We start from the raw sequence: 15576 nt of genomic DNA, 5'->3' as shown, positions 1-15576 counted from the left end.
TGCCCACATTCCCCTAGAGCTCAGTTGTCCCAGGTGCTCAGATGGTTTTGGTGCCCACAAGTCCCTAGTGCCCAGTTGTCCAGGTACCCACGTGTCCCTAGTGCCCAGTTGTCCAGGTGCCCACATGTCCCTATGCTCAGTTGTCCAGGTGCCCAATGATATGTCCCTAGTGCTCAGTTGTCTAGGTAGTAGGTACCTACTACATCATGTCTTTGGTGCCCAGTTGTCCAGGTGCTCACATGTCCCTAGGAGTGCCCAGTTGTCCTGGTGCCAAGCTGGCAGGTGCCCTAGCTGTGCCCACATCTCTGGTGCCCAGTTGGTTTTGGTGCCACCTGACCTGTTACTGTTACCGTTTTAGGTTGTAGAGATCAGTTTTTTTTTGCCAAGCCACACAATAGGCTTCCACCAGGGGGCGCCAAGGTGCAGACAGCAAGCTTCGGGAAGCAGGCTCGCATTTGCTGCTGCCAACCAGAGCCAGTTTGAGTGTTGCTGCTTTCTAGCTTTGCGATGGAATGTTGCTGCTACGTTTCCACCGCCGGGGATGATGGTGATGAACTGTCGGATGTCAGCAGTAGTCACTTATTAAGTTTACCAGCCGTGAGTAGTATGCTCGTATATCTGTTTATCACTTGGGGAAAGAATCCTATCCTATCAGAGAGATCATGTCATTCGGCATAATAGTGGTAGAGAGCTATATAGGCTAATGTTGGTTAGCTAGCAGAAACGGAGAGGACGGATAACGTTACCTTGTTCTAAGATGGGTAACCACAGTCACCAGGTTCTCTCGTGTGTGTTTTCACTATCTTTAGTGACCTGCTATAGCCTCTCGCAAGAACAGTTCTGCCTAAAAGCATTCGTTAACGTTGCAAAACATAGCAGCTGTAGCTAACAGCTGTTAGCTAACAACACCAGGTAGTTATAACGTTAGTTGATACATAGTATGCAGTCTGCTCAATTGTAAGTGTTAGGATATGATGTGACGTGGACATGTCATGATGAAATTAGAGATCCGTGTTTGAGTTACTGAAATGTAGTCTTATATGTTACAGCCAGGAAATGGCAATGGCAATCCCCAACAATGGTGTTTGTTTTTGTTTTTCAGATGATGCTCAAGACAGCATGATAGTGACTTCCACTACTACTGAATGGCAAAAGAGCATCTAGATGACTTAACAGATCAGAAGATAACTGTATCTAGGAGGAACTATTGCAAAGCTGCTGCTAAAACAGTAACTGACAGCTGGCATGCTCTGAAGTGCATTGCATTCTGATTTTAAACATGGATCCTTAACTTGCACTGCTGTTAGTGGTTCTGTAATCCATCACACTTCCCATTAGTTGTTGTGTTGTGTGTTCAGCCATTTTGGCTGCTTGTAACACCACATTTGTCTATATTGATTGAGTTAGTTTAAGCCTCTTCAAGATGTTTTCAGCCTTGAAGAAGCTAGTGGGCTCTGAGCCAGGACAGTTCAGGGACAAGAACATTCCCGCTGGCCTGCAATCCATGAACCAAAGTTTACAGAGACGCTTCGCAAAGGGGGTCCAATATAACAGTAAGCATTCAAACTACTGATATCATTTGTATGTTTTATCCTGCTTTATGAGTGGGAAATTGTTTTCGGTTTCTTCTTATTCTAGGCTGGATGTTTGACCAATGTTATACATTTGCAGCAGTACCACCTCTTGAAAGTTGGGGATTGTGAGATGGAAATTGTGTACTTTCCAGGTGTCATATATGACATCTCTTACTTGTTTAACTACCAGTTGTTGGTATACCATTATGATTAATTGAATTAACATTTATCATTTTCTCCAAGTGAAAATAGTCATCAGAGGAGATAGAAATACTGGCAAGAGTACTCTGTGGCATCGACTGCAAGGCAAGAAATTCGTGGACGAGTACATACCCACGCAGGAGATCCAGGCTACGAGCATCCACTGGAATTACAAAAGTAAGAGTAATGTCACAAGATTATTATTATTGTTGTTGTTGTTGTTGTTGTTGCTACTACCAGTCATTTGCTATTGCTAGGTTGATTTCCATTTTGCAATCAAGTTTTGATATATAATTTATGTTCCTTGGCTTGGTTTATTTCAGTGGCCCCATATCAAGGTAAACATATAGACCCGCAATTTAGAATTGGTGGCGGCTAACCTTTATATGTCATCTGTTTCTAGTACTGGAGTAGTTCCATAGCCCCCCATCCCCCCCTCCCCCACAACTAAATTTAGTTACCCAGCTTCAAACCTTATTACCTTTGTGCAATAGAATCGGTCAAGGCATTCATAATAATTACATCCATGTTAGAGTAGTTTTAGATCTTTGTGAATGTTAATTGCATCCTCCTGTAGGAGAGAAACCAATCAGATTGCCTCAGTGTGAAAGGAAATTACTGTGCTTGTCTCTCAGCTACTGATGACGTGGTCAAGGTGGAGGTGTGGGATGTGGTGGATAAAGGTGAGTGTTGATGACTAATGTTCTTTTGAGTTATGTGGTCCTTATGAATGGAACTTGCTGTTGCTACAGGTGGTGTCATAGGTCAGTGGTTCTCAACCTTTTCAGGCCGCAACCCCCAAAATAATCATATTTTAACTGGACCCCCCCACCCTGACGAACACTAAGAGTTGAGGCATGACATTTTGTATAAGACGGTTCTATTGTGAAAATAGCAGATCTGCATGCGTTGCGAGGCGTTGTGACCATGTAGATCGGCTATTTTCACAATTTCTGCCACTAATATTTGACAATTTGGCCAATGTTTAATTTGTCATTTTAGAAGTATTAAAAAGTCCTTAAATTGTCACTTTAGAAATGTGCAGATACACTCTATACACTTAAACTTTATGTTGGTTTGTTTACTGTTGAGTGAGAAAACAATGTTGCACATTAAGCTAATCTTCTGGGGACCCCCCTGGGGGTCCCGGCCCACAGGTTTAGAACCACAGTCATAGGTGGGGGGAAATGGTCAGATCTGATTCTGGGCATAGAATCCCTCCCAAATATTTTGCTGCTGAGCTATAGATGACTTTCTCTGTCCACTGGTGCCTGAGTGGGTGGTCGATTCCAAAAGTCCCTTTACCACTTTAAAGGTCCAAAACAACTGGATCTGTGCATCTCAGTAGTGTGTGGGAACTGGGAACCAGACTTAAGGGCTGTTCATACTGTCTCGTGCAGCTCTCCAAACTCAAATTCGGGGTAATGCTTTTCAGAAGTTGGGAGTGACGTCATTTTGTAGTTGAACTGGATCTTTCAGATGAAAAGTTTAGTGGTCGGAGACAGTATGGACAGCCCTTTATTGTCTGCCATTATCTTGCTGTTTGAAGTTCTGTTATTGTAATACTTCTAATGACTACGGGATTTAGGATTGGACAACTACACACGCTGGAATAAATAAAAACACTGCTAGCTCATGTTGCATCTCCTTTTTGTCTTATAGAATAAAAAAGTATACTTGATGATTAAATAGCCTACCAGGATGGCTGATAGTGTTGTAGACAATGTGCCAGCCACACTTAGAAGTTGGCAGTAGTTGGTTGGTTGCAAGTGTTAATTTCCCGCCCTGGATTACTAACATCATGGATAACAACGTACATGGTTTGTTTGTGTCTTAAGTATTCATGATGTTTTTCTTTGCACCTCTCTTGCACATGTCACAGGCCAAAAATATCCTCTACCTGAAGGTGTAGGTGAGCACCATTGTATAGTATATAGACATAGATTTGCTTGCTGTGCATAGGGATTGCCTTTCCCTGTTATCTGAATGCAAATATTCTCATGGTTGGCTGTTGCCAAGTTTGCAGTGTGGTTTGGCTGGTTTGCTTACTGTAAGTCAAATAAAGCCTGAGTGCTTGGATTGTTTAAGCTAGTATGAACTATGAAGTAAGCTGGTGCTGGGTAAGTCATCGAGGCTGTTAAAATTGGACTGAAATATGCTTTTCAATAAGATAGGGCATTGCTGCTATAATTGCTTGTCCTATGATTATCTAAACTAAAGCAAAGAGTTGAAGAGCGCCGTCTCAGAGTTCAACTAAACACATTTCTGCTGTCTTCTTGTTGCAGGCAAAGGAAAAAAGCGAGGAGAGAATTTGAAACTGGAGAATGAGCCACAAGAGGTGATTATCACATGACCATCATGTGTTTTTACAATTCATCCCTTTATGTGGGTCAGACTCAGTGATGGTGTCGGCTTCAGCAAGACTTGGAGGCTATACATTATATATATAGTCCCCTATAAGTCAGCAGTGGTGGTGTGGAGGTGAAGACCCCCAGTCCTAGTGTACCCCTTTTGGCAACACCAGAGGCTTCTCTCCTGAGCCTCCACTATTGTGTTTCCCTCTCAGCTTTCTATCTGTCATCTATCTCTGTAAAGAAAAAGACTGCCCTACTACTAACCCTAACTGACCACTCTCCTTACAGAATGAATAGACTAATGAATGTCGCCAGCTTCGGCCTTTTATTATGTCTTGATGTGGGATCATATGACATATATTTTCTTTTAAGTCTGATGAGGTGGCCCTGGATGCAGAGTTCCTGGATGTCTACAAGAACTGTAATGGTGTCATCATGATGTTCGACATCACAAAGCAGTGGTGAGAATGCTCTGCTCTGCTCTGTTGTGTTCTGGCCCATTTCTCGATGAACATGCTACTCTAGCAAGCATACTACCACTGTACCACAACACTATTTATCGATCAGTCAGCCTGCTAAGCTCAGACTTCTTAGTGGCCGACTGAGAACAGAATGATGCAGTTTCAAACAATACAAACACAGATCTCTTAATTTAAAACAAACATTTGTACGTCCATTGTTATGCCACACTAAGGGATTGTTTGATTACACAGACTTGCATGCCATTCTATCATGTTTTTTTTTTTTTTTTTTTCTTTTTTTCATTTAACAGGACTTTCACCTACATTATGAGAGAGCTGCCGAAAGTTCCCACTCACGTGCCAGTGTGCGTCTTGGGCAACCACAGGGACATGGGCGAGCATCGTGTCATCCTCCCTGATGACATCAGAGATTTAATCTCTGGGCTCAACAGGTAACCCAAAAAAAAAGGATCCCATCATCATTATGGCAATTAGGAAATATGTGTCTGCAAAACTGATTGCCCAGAAGAAGTTTATTACATTACTAGATGGGCTTTTTATTTAGACAAGGCATTGTGGTACTGTGCAGAACTCCTGTCATAGTGAAGTGTCAAGTGAAGTTAAATTTAAAAAGAATCTCATTCATATTGAAATAAATTTAAGTCTTGACATTACTTTAATCAAAAGCTTTCGTTATGTATGACACAAGTTGCTTCACACTTGAATATGGGTTTTCACATTAGTTTGCTCATGGATGTTTGTAATGAGTGAGACATATCTGTCTTGGCTGCTGATCAGTTATAGGCAGAAAAATAATAAAACGCCAAAAACACATTTCCAGATTACCCAAATCCCACGTCACGGGTATAATTCCTGAAAACTAAAACACTAGGACCTGGGACATTCAAAGTGACGAACACTGAAATGGAATGGAAAATATTGATTTACAGTAATTGTGCGCTAACCACAGAACAATTATTCTACACTCTAGAACCATGACTTTTACAATTACTTACTTTTGACCTTTATAATCTGTGACGTTTTCCAGGCCAATGGGGGCATCTTACATTCATTACGCTGAATCCTCCATGAAGAATGGATTTGGCCTGAAATACCTCCATAGGTTTTTCAACATTCCTTTCTTGCAACTTCAGGTTAGTAGCTCTTGTTTGGTTAGTTAGTGTTACCAATAATATATGAATATAAGAATATATATATATTGAATACATTTTAGTTTATTTGAACCAGCTGGTCAAAGTAAGCTTTAAACAAGCTTCATCCAGATGGACATACCGGACGAGGTTGTAATATGCAGCATACAGCTGTCTGCCGTGGATACCAGACTACCAGCAGTACTTTTGCCTCGACTGCCTATTGTAAGCAAAATATAATGCAACATACTGTCCAAGGCTAAACAATGAATGGTCTCTTTTTCTCCCTATTCATCTTCAACAGAAATATTGCTCTAGTCTAGATAGTGCTTTTTTGTATCATCAGACAGTGTGAACATTGTCTAAGCTTGCTTGAGTGACCCACTCCCCCTGTGCAGTATAAAAATAGATGCTAATCTCTGAAGCTGGCAACTGATTCAATTCCACCATTATATCTGTGCTTAATATGCATGCTATGGTTAATGTTTTTCCTGAACAGAGTGATGAGTGATGCCAGTGGGGATGCCAGCTGCTGGCGCACAAGTAGGCCATACATGGCCTACTTGTGCGCAAGGTGGCACCTCGAAAGAATGCAGTTCTAGTTGTCCTTACCTTGGGTTTTGTGTGTCTGTCTCTATACTGTACATATCTGTGCCATGCAGAGAGAGACCCTTCTGAGGCAGCTGGAGACCAACCAGTTGGACATGGACGCCACTTTGGAGGAACTTTGTGTGCAGCAGGAGACTGAAGATCAGAACTATGAGATGTATGAGCTTTTCTGCACTGTAATTGATTTTGTAGTGCTCTGTTTTCTCAAAGCCCAGTCGAAGTTATTGCTACGTTATTGTGTGTGTGTGTGTGTGTGTGTGTGTGTGTGTGTGTGTGTGTGTGTGTGTGTGTGTGTGTGTGTGTGTGTGTGTGTGTGTGTGTGTGTGTGTGTGTGTGTGTGTGTGTGTGTGTGTGTGTGTGTGTGTGTGTGTGTGTGTGTGTGTGTGTGGGGGGGGGGGTCGTTCTCGTTCTGTACACAGTTGCCCTGTGTAAAATGATCATGAAGATTTTTTTCCCCTTCTCTTCTTCCAGTGTTCACACTAATTGTTGTTTTGGATTCCACAGCTTCCTGGAGAACCTGGAAACACGCAGTAAAGCAGCACTTGCTTCTCCAGGCCCAGCCAATGGACAAAGTCCTTCCTCAGGCTCTCAGTCCCCCATTGTCCCTCCGAGTGGGCCTTCAACTGGCAGCTCCAGCCCCAGCACCCCTCAACCACCCCCCATCCCCCCCACCCAGATCCTGATGCAGGCCCATCCTCCACCCGCCTCCTCTCCCCCGGCTCCTGTAGCCACGGCGGCTTCCCCTACCCCTGACTCCCAGACCTCAGCCCAGTCCCCTGAGCATCCCTCCCAGCCCTTGGCGGCACCTGGAACGCCAGCGTCTGCCTCTGGACCTCAAAAACGTGGCTTCATGTCCCGCTGGTTTGGCTCCTCCCCTGCCACGGACGCTCCTGCCACTGCATCCGGTTAGTATCTGTTAATAGTACATTGCACTTTAGTTTTGTTTTAGCAGATGCTCTGAACTGCAAATTAAATAATCATTCTAGTACACACACATTACAAGCAGCGAATAAAAAGGAGTTATTTTTTTTTACTTATCTCTCCACTTATTGCAATATTGATATGAACTGCAAAATAAGTTGCAGCCTTTTTTGACTTGGTCTAAGTCAATGTTATGATTCTGATCCTTTTTGTACTGTCTGACCGGAATTGAAACTGATTGATTCCATAAAAAGTAGTCACAAGATTCCAGTCTCATGAGTTAAGAAATGCAGAGCTTTCAAAAGGATCGAGTCACCGGCTGGTATTGGAATTTCATGTGATTTCACTTTTTCATCCTATGAATCGTACTGGATGTAAAAGGCACAATGGGACACTTATGCTCAACACACACCCCCAGAATAACAATTTACTTTAAATAAGATTAGGTCAGTTTAACACAATTTGTATTTCCTTATTCACTGTAATTATTGTAGTCATTGTAAAGGTCCGCCATCATTGTCTACTTTGCTTCAGTACTAACAGTTCTTTGTTATACTCTGTCTTGGTTTCCTACAAGTCATAGTATAGAATTATAGATTATATGCATGGTCAGGGTGAAGATTTAATCACATGTTTATGGTCAGGGTGAAGATCTAATCAATTTATTTATGGTCAGGGTTAAGATTTAAACCCATTTTGTGTCAAAGATTCAATGTGTCATTCTGTCTTCCTCAGAAGAGTCGCCAGCGCCTGTGTGTCCTACCAATGTTAACAGTGTGGATGACTTTGTCCCTGATGAGAGACTAGACAAGAGCTTCCTGGAAGACAGCCTGCCCTCCAAGTCTAAAGTCACCCGGCCTGCAGCAGCCCATACTATGGACAGTGACAGGTAAGGTTCCTTGTTGTTTTTATTTGGGCTAGTTTAGATATTTAAGCCAAAACCAATCTGTCTTTTGGTATCTCTCCCTGAATTCATTCTATTACCGTTTTCTCATCTCATTAGCTATGGTTAGAAGATGTAGGAGCTGAGTAATATGTGTGTAACGCACCTGGACCATTGATTATGCTGTCATGGCCGTTCCTCTGTCAATATGCTCTGTGCCACTCGTTATATTGACATTGAACTGGATGTTTTTGTATTGATTGCCCTGTGATTGACCAAAAAGGTCAGTCATCCACATATACTGTAAAATGAATATTTGGCATTCCTCATGTAGTTCTAGTGAGCTCTCCAAAACACCTTTATACCATGGCCATTTACAGGTAGGCCTCTACTGGCTTCATTTGTAAGAATATAAATTATTTGAATTTGACTTCAGACTGATGAGATATAGTGTATAATGTTTTTATCAAACTTGTTCCATGTAATTTATAGTGCACGGATCGTGCACGCCCATGCCTAGATGATGCACCACGTGTGTGCCCACTGTTCACAGCTTTCAAACAAAAAAAATCTGCTTGGAAATCCGTTCAGGCATTCATGATTTATCAGCCATTATGTTTTCTTCAGATGTAAACAAACATGGCTGCCATGTTTGAAAGAATGGCTTGGTATGGGGGTTAAACATGCAATTTCGCGATCGCGATCATGCCTAACACATTTCTGGAGGTCCAAAAAACATTTTTGAAAAAAAGAAAATTGAAAAAGAAAGTTCTTTTTTTCTTCAAAAATGGCCCAAACTCTGGAAACTCGGGGTTGGCACAGCGGTGGTACCAATACAAACTCGGGAAACTCGGGGTTGGCACCATATGTGTTAAAAGAAACATACATGGAATTTTCAAATATTCCATAGAATAATAGCTAAGAAAATAAAAAGTTGTTGCCCTACTCCTGTCCTCTACTATTGCACTTAAACATCTCTGTTGTGTCTCTATTATAGTGATGGCGAGGGTAGAGGTAACCCCATGGTGTCAGGCTTCCTAGACGAGCTGGACCCAGATGATTCAAAGCCTGCTCTGACCCAAACCAAGACTCTGGACCAGCCCAGTAAACACGTCACCCTAACCAGTGATGAGGAGGAGGCAGAGTTACAGGCCCCCACCGTCACACAAGACCTAGACCTGGAGAGTGAACCAGAACTGAAAAAGTAAGTTTGAAATGGCAAACTTAAGGAGTAGTTCACCCACCCAATTTCTTTTTCCTAATGATTACTCATGCCATGGAGACTTGAGTTCAATAATATTTTTAGTTTTTTGTCACATTCCTAAGACAATAATTTGATTACAATAAATTTACCCCCATTGATTCCGGATGGGGACCCGAATGCATTTGGGTCCCCATTCGGAATCAATGGGGTAAATTGACTATAATCGATTTTTTGTCTTAGGAATGCAACAAATACAAAAGATTATTATTGAATTCAAGTCTCCATGGGGTGAGTAATCATTAGAAAAAAAGTCATTTTGGGGGTGAACTGCTCCTTTAACAAACTCAAGTAACCAGCATGATACTTGTTACCTATATTCCAAGATCCACTCTTTGCCCTCCTAGCCCCCAGCCAAACTGTGGAATAAACTCCCTGTTGTTGCACTTAGAACGGCAGACTCACTCCCTAGCTTCCGCCATGGTCTGAAGACTCACCTCTTCAGACTCCACCTTAGCCCATAGCACTTGCCTACCCTCAATGACCATTTAGATTGCATTTTTATAAATGTTTTCTTTTTTCTTCTTTTTCTTTCTTCTTTTGCCTAAATGCCTAAATTGTAAATTGTCCTATAATTTCTTTGAAGTTGAAGTTCCTTTTCACACTGTGTCAGGACTGTGATCAATACAACAAAACCAAAGGGGGCATCCAAAGCTGCTGAGCCCAAAGCTGCTACGCAGACCATCACACCTGTCTCATCCACCCTGACCCCGACAGCAGCCGAGCCATCAGGCCGACACCAGGGGAAGAAAAAGGCAGGGACCCCCAAAGCCGAGGACTCGGACACTGACTTGGAGGCACCTGTTGCCCAGCAGATGCTCTCCTTCGTCATGGATGACCCCGACTTTGATTCTGAAGCATCGGATTCCCCAAAAATAACAAAGGTAAAAGTACTAAAGGCTTGCTTGTGTTCATTGAGGTGCTTCATTATATGATTCTGTGTTCATGTTTTGCAGAGGTAAACTCCTTTACTGACGTTCATTACACATTTATTGTAAAATACAGGCTGTAAAAATGTATTTACCTTGTATTTATTATTTATTTGTTACATGCTCAGCCAAGAGCAGTCATTGCAGGCAATGAAATGCTTGTACAAACTTGTATGGCTGCAGACATAATGGTGGTAAGGGGAACGATGCAATAAAGATTACTGTTTGAACAAAAAATGTTTCAATGAAGTACTGCTAAGTTCCAAAGGTGTAGACCGACGTGTTTCGACCTACTAGGTCTTCATCATGGTCTGATTGAGACCCTGATGAAGACCTAGTAGGTCGAAACGCGTCGGTCAACTTATTGCCTTGCTCAAAATAAATTATATATTTTTTCACCAACGACGGAGTGCCTTGGAAATTCTTTCTCTTTAAGTCTGCTGTCTACACCTTAGGAACTCAGCAGTACTTCATTGAAACATTTTTTTGTTCGTATATTCCTACCTGTATCACCAAAGAGCACCTGTCTCTGAGAGGCTACTGATCCCTGCAGCACTTATTTTTTCTCTTTTTGAAAAGATTACTGTTTGTTGGGGGGTTAATGAGTGTGGAGGTATGGTTTAGGGAGGTGTGTGTAGTAGAGTCTTATGACCTTTGGGTAGATTGAGATGATAGGATCTTTGACAGTGTAGGGTTGTGGTTAGATGAGATGGCGGAATGCTTGTCTACCAGGATCTGTTCTTAGGCAAAATATACGGCTGTATATAGGCCTAAATAATATTAATATAGAATATTAAGATACATTAAATATTGTACTGTGGCACAAGTGCAGTTAATCAAAACTGTTTATAGTTGCCTCCACTGCAAACCATGGCCATTTCCTCTTCTGCCTTCTATACAAATCAAGCATTTGCTTGATTGGTAGTGCTTGAAAGATGCTACCCCTGCTCACCCCTACAGGATACATTCCCTGTCAGAGACGAGTTGCTGTCGGACCTTACTGACGATGACCTTCAACCGGCCACTGTCACAGAGCCTCTGAAGCCAATGGGCATCTCATTCAAACACAAGAACGAAACAGACCTGTTCGGCCTTGGAATCCATGAAGAGCCTCTTGCAGCCATCAAAGACAGCAGTGAAGAGCAGGAAGGCAAGAAATGCACATATCACTGTCTGTCACTCCATCTGTTTGGTTTTCTATTGCTCTGTCCGCCTTTCTGCTTGGGTGTCTCCCTCTCTGTAATTGTGGTTGTGTTTTAACTTTTTTGTTTTCTTTTAGAGAAAGAAAGCAAACCCTCCTTGAAAGATAAGAAGAAAAAGAAGAAGAAGACTAAAGAGGTAATGTTGTTATCTGATTATATTCCATAAATGTAAACATAACTCGACTGCTTTGTTCATTTGACTTTCTTTTAGCTTTTTCCTTTAGTGATTACAATTCAGTTGCAATTCGTTTTTTGAAAAGCGCTACATGAATAGGATTATATCACTACAAGTGACTATATTTGATCGGCTGTTCCACAATGCAATATTAAACCATTGCATTCTCCCCTCAGGAGGACGAGAAGAGCAAGAAGAAACATAAACATAAGAAAAAGGAAAAAGATGAGCTGGTGGCCGTAGAGGACAAGGAGAAAGAGAAAAAGAAGAAGAAATCGTCCCGGACCAAGAAATCTGACGTGGACGAGCTGGAGGACTTTCTGGGTGGAGCGGTGGGTGCAACCAAAATAGAGGACGGTGATTATGAAGAACTCTAAAAGAGATCTCTTAACAAAATGAAGACGTAAAAACATGCTCTCATTTTAAAAGCTCGAGCCGTGGAACATCAGTGGCGACCTTAGTGGTTGCTCTGAATAAACTCTTGTGACTTGTTTTGTGCATAAGCAGCAGCTACAAGCCATACAGCAGAGGTAACCCAACGACAACCCTGTCAAACACCCAGGACGTCGGTACTTGTATGATGCTTTTCATTGGTCTGTCCCTCATCTGCACTACTGCTGTCACTTTCATTCTGACCAATAAGACTGAAGAATGGTAAGACTGAGTGCTCTTGTGATAAATAAATAAAAAGATAGTGCTGGGCAATATGACAATTATGTATGGACCAAACATCTACTGTAGGTCATAATATAGTCCAGTTCAATATGTCCATGGTTTGTTCAAGTTTTTGGGGGATTTTGAAAACTTGAACAAACTCTGAAGTTTCCAAAAAGATATAGTTTTCATAATACCTTGGCTAATATTGTAATTTTTTTCTACCTTAATTAAACAGTACTCTGCTTCCACCCATGCCGGACCCCCACTGGCATGAGGCTCAAAGTTATAGGGGAAGTAATGGGGATTAAAGAATCAGAGTTGCAGGGACATAGAAATACAACTATAGAAATGTTCATATTGTTAAAATATACTGTATCTATTCTATCAGAGAACTTAATATATTGCCCAGCACTATATAAACATTGACCATTGGAGCAACCACGAATTGTCCCTTATAACTAATATGATTGAATATATTTACTTCGTGTTTTCTTTTTAGTCGATGCATCCATTCTTTTGGGACCACTCCATTCCAGCTACTGTAGATAGGGTTGTCATTATGTCTGAATGTCTGTGTGTTTGGTGTAGTAATTGAGAGCATGCTCAAAGTGATGAATGACTCCATGGGCAAGATTAGGTGTTGCTATTTTTGTCTCTATTTTTTCTTACGTGATGTGGCGGTTAATGGCAAAACTTTGTTCAGCTCTAGTCTTGTCTGTCTTTATTAAATGCAAAACAAAAAAATTAATTGCTGTAATTGAAAAGATGTTGCCCACTATAATAATTTGTAGGAAACCCATACACTATGAAAGCCAGTGATGAGAAATATCATGACATTCTGATTAGTGCAGCACACATTGTGATCATGTTAGTGAGTGCATACATTACATACAGTAAATAAGATTTGTATCTGAGACCAAAATGTTTGCTTCACTAAGCTTCTGCAGACTTCCTACCAATTACTATAATGTTATCATCATTTGAAACCTACTTAACCACTTAAGTCCTATTTTATACTTTGGTGATTTGAAAATAGCTGATCTACAAGCTCACAATGCATCACATCATGAGCTTTTTTAAAGGTTTAGAGATTGTTGGAACATTCTGAAATTTTAGGAAATTTATGAAAATTTCAGAGCGGTTTTGAAAACGGTTGTCTATAGTGACTATCCTCAAATTGGGCCACCAGGGTTCATGTTGTAACCTTAAAATGGCTAAACGTGGACATCAAGCTTAGCCTCATGTGTCAGTGAGGGCCAAGAGTTTGCAGGTTTTCATTACAACCTCACACTACACCAGGTGTCGATGATATGGGATGGAAATGCATAGTCTTTACCTGGCATGGTACATGACTGAAAAACCTTTAAACTAAAGTGACATGGAATCCTGTGTTTTCTGCCCTTCCTCTACTTCCCCTTCAACAGCTCCACCACGTAGGTTATTTATTTAAAGTTTGTGCAGATGCCTTAAAACGAGGTTCTTACAATGGAGTGATGTGCCGCTATCCTCACAAACCATTTTAAGTGTTCTTACTGTAAACCAAGTCAGATTAATTGGATTACTAATTTCAGATGAGTTCAGGAATGGCTGGGGTCATTTTTATTGAGAATTATTGCGCACTGCACGGCATCTTCCATGAAGCCTAACGTGTTAAATTGCAGTGTACCAATACGTGTTTGGTTTGTGGGATTCTGCTTGTTTGTTTGTTTGCTTTGTTTTGTTTTTTTCTCTTTGGGCGTAAAAGCACACTTCCATTTTAAGAGTATTAAATTAATGAAAGATATTATTTTCTCTATGTGCAACTATTTTTCTCAATGCAACTATTTTTCAAATTTTGAGGCGCCATGTCTGTCCACTGAGGCTTTTTTTCCCCACTGAAGATGCCAGAGCGCTCGACTGGGAGCACTCGCCAGAGTTGAAAATAATGTAACTCGCTGCACGTGCACGCACGAGCGCAAGGTCAATGCCCAGCGTCACGCCAAGCTGCTGGGGTTTCCAAAAACAAAGTGCTCCCAATTATAAAGAGTTAAAGGTTTAAACAATGCTCTGCACTCAGGAAAAAACATCTTGGCGGACACAGGGCTTAATCTTGTTTCTTTATCCCTGTATTATTTATTGCTGTCTTATTTTTTTTTATTTTTTTTGCTATTGTCTTTTTTTTTTTTACAGAAAAAATGCAGCTCATGTTTCTGACAATAACTATTGTTCCTAACGGTTTGGATTTTTCTCACATTCATACAGACGTTTCATGCTGCTTGCTGTGGACTCTAATACTGTCATGGGCTCTTCACAGTTCTGACTTGTTTTCTACGAACTTATCGCACACGGTTTACATAAAACACATATTTTTCCCTCTCTGATAATGAAATGCAGTTGGAAACTGCGGACAACTTCATATACTATCATGCATGTTTTTTTTTTTGTTTTTTTTCCCCCGTTCTTTTCCTTTGTTCAGATGCCTCAAAACAAGTTTGGTTACAATAATTGAAATCATTTTCTAATCATGCTGATTAGAAAAATAATTCTTTGCTGTTGATAAAATCAAGCTAGTTTGAGCATCTTTTTCATGTGGAGGAATATATGCGGTGACCACTTAATATGGTGTACAGGATGTTTTAACAGCTGGCAGATATAAATACTGTATGTTCTCTTCCAGTTACGGTTCCTTTCTGTCTGTTTACTCTGAAAGTTATGTTAAATATTTCAGAAATTGAAACTATGCAGCATTGATCCTAAATACTGTATGCTCCACTATTTTGTCTATTGTCACATGATGGGGATAAATGCTGAAAGCAGTTTCAAGTGAAGCATGAGACTTATGTGTATAGCAAGAAACGAATGTATAAAGTGGTACATTGATATGTATATATTGGAAGAGGTTTGTTCCAAAATGAGATTTCTCCATGGAATATACACATTTTTACATTCAAATAGAAAATTATCACTGAAACGAAAGCAAAGCTCATCATAGATTACCTATCAAAGTTATCGGCTGCCTAAAGACATTGGCTTACAATAGTTAACATCTCTGATGCGCTGACCTGTGCTTTTGTTATTTAGTACTAAATTTAAGATAAGTGCTTTCAAAATGGATGGATAGCATTTTGGAATTAAACACTTCATTTATTTTTCACCTCATGACATGTTTCCATCTTTACACTGTGTGTGAGTTTGCCGATGTTTGGTTGGTCAATAAAT

At 40.8% G+C, this 15576-nt stretch overlaps 1 protein-coding gene across 1 annotated transcript; it reads left to right on the top strand.

Moving 5' to 3' along the window:
* Window positions 1-1323: 1323 nt before the first annotated feature.
* rabl6b (RAB, member RAS oncogene family-like 6b) lies at window positions 1324-15501 on the top strand. The gene is made up of 16 exons (XM_080739186.1): window positions 1324-1553; window positions 1818-1952; window positions 2411-2458; window positions 3658-3687; window positions 4061-4113; window positions 4502-4590; window positions 4902-5042; window positions 5639-5744; window positions 6404-6507; window positions 6855-7255; window positions 8007-8160; window positions 9152-9358; window positions 10029-10299; window positions 11305-11494; window positions 11624-11682; window positions 11898-15501. The coding sequence occupies exons 1-16, from the start codon at window positions 1424-1426 to the stop codon at window positions 12096-12098; spliced, it is 2319 nt and encodes a 772-aa protein (XP_080595312.1). The 5' UTR covers window positions 1324-1423; the 3' UTR covers window positions 12099-15501.
* The last annotated feature ends 75 nt before the right edge of the window (window positions 15502-15576 follow it).

Source organism: Nannobrachium achirus (genome assembly GCF_963921795.1).
Source record: "Nannobrachium achirus genome assembly, chromosome: 12".
NCBI lineage: Eukaryota > Metazoa > Chordata > Actinopteri > Myctophiformes > Myctophidae > Nannobrachium > Nannobrachium achirus.
Note: the sequence above shows the minus strand (reverse complement) of the source record. Positions and strands in the feature narration are given on the sequence as shown.

Bases quoted from the DNA above. Each gene is read 5' to 3' on its own strand.
- rabl6b (XM_080739186.1), top strand. From the start codon at position 1,424: ATGTTTTCAGCCTTGAAGAAGCTAGTGGGCTCTGAGCCAGGACAGTTC. The intron at 3,688-4,060 runs GTGAGCACCATT...TTCTTGTTGCAG, and splicing joins TCCTCTACCTGAAGGTGTAG to GCAAAGGAAAAAAGCGAGGA. The intron at 5,043-5,638 runs GTAACCCAAAAA...GACGTTTTCCAG, and splicing joins TTAATCTCTGGGCTCAACAG to GCCAATGGGGGCATCTTACA.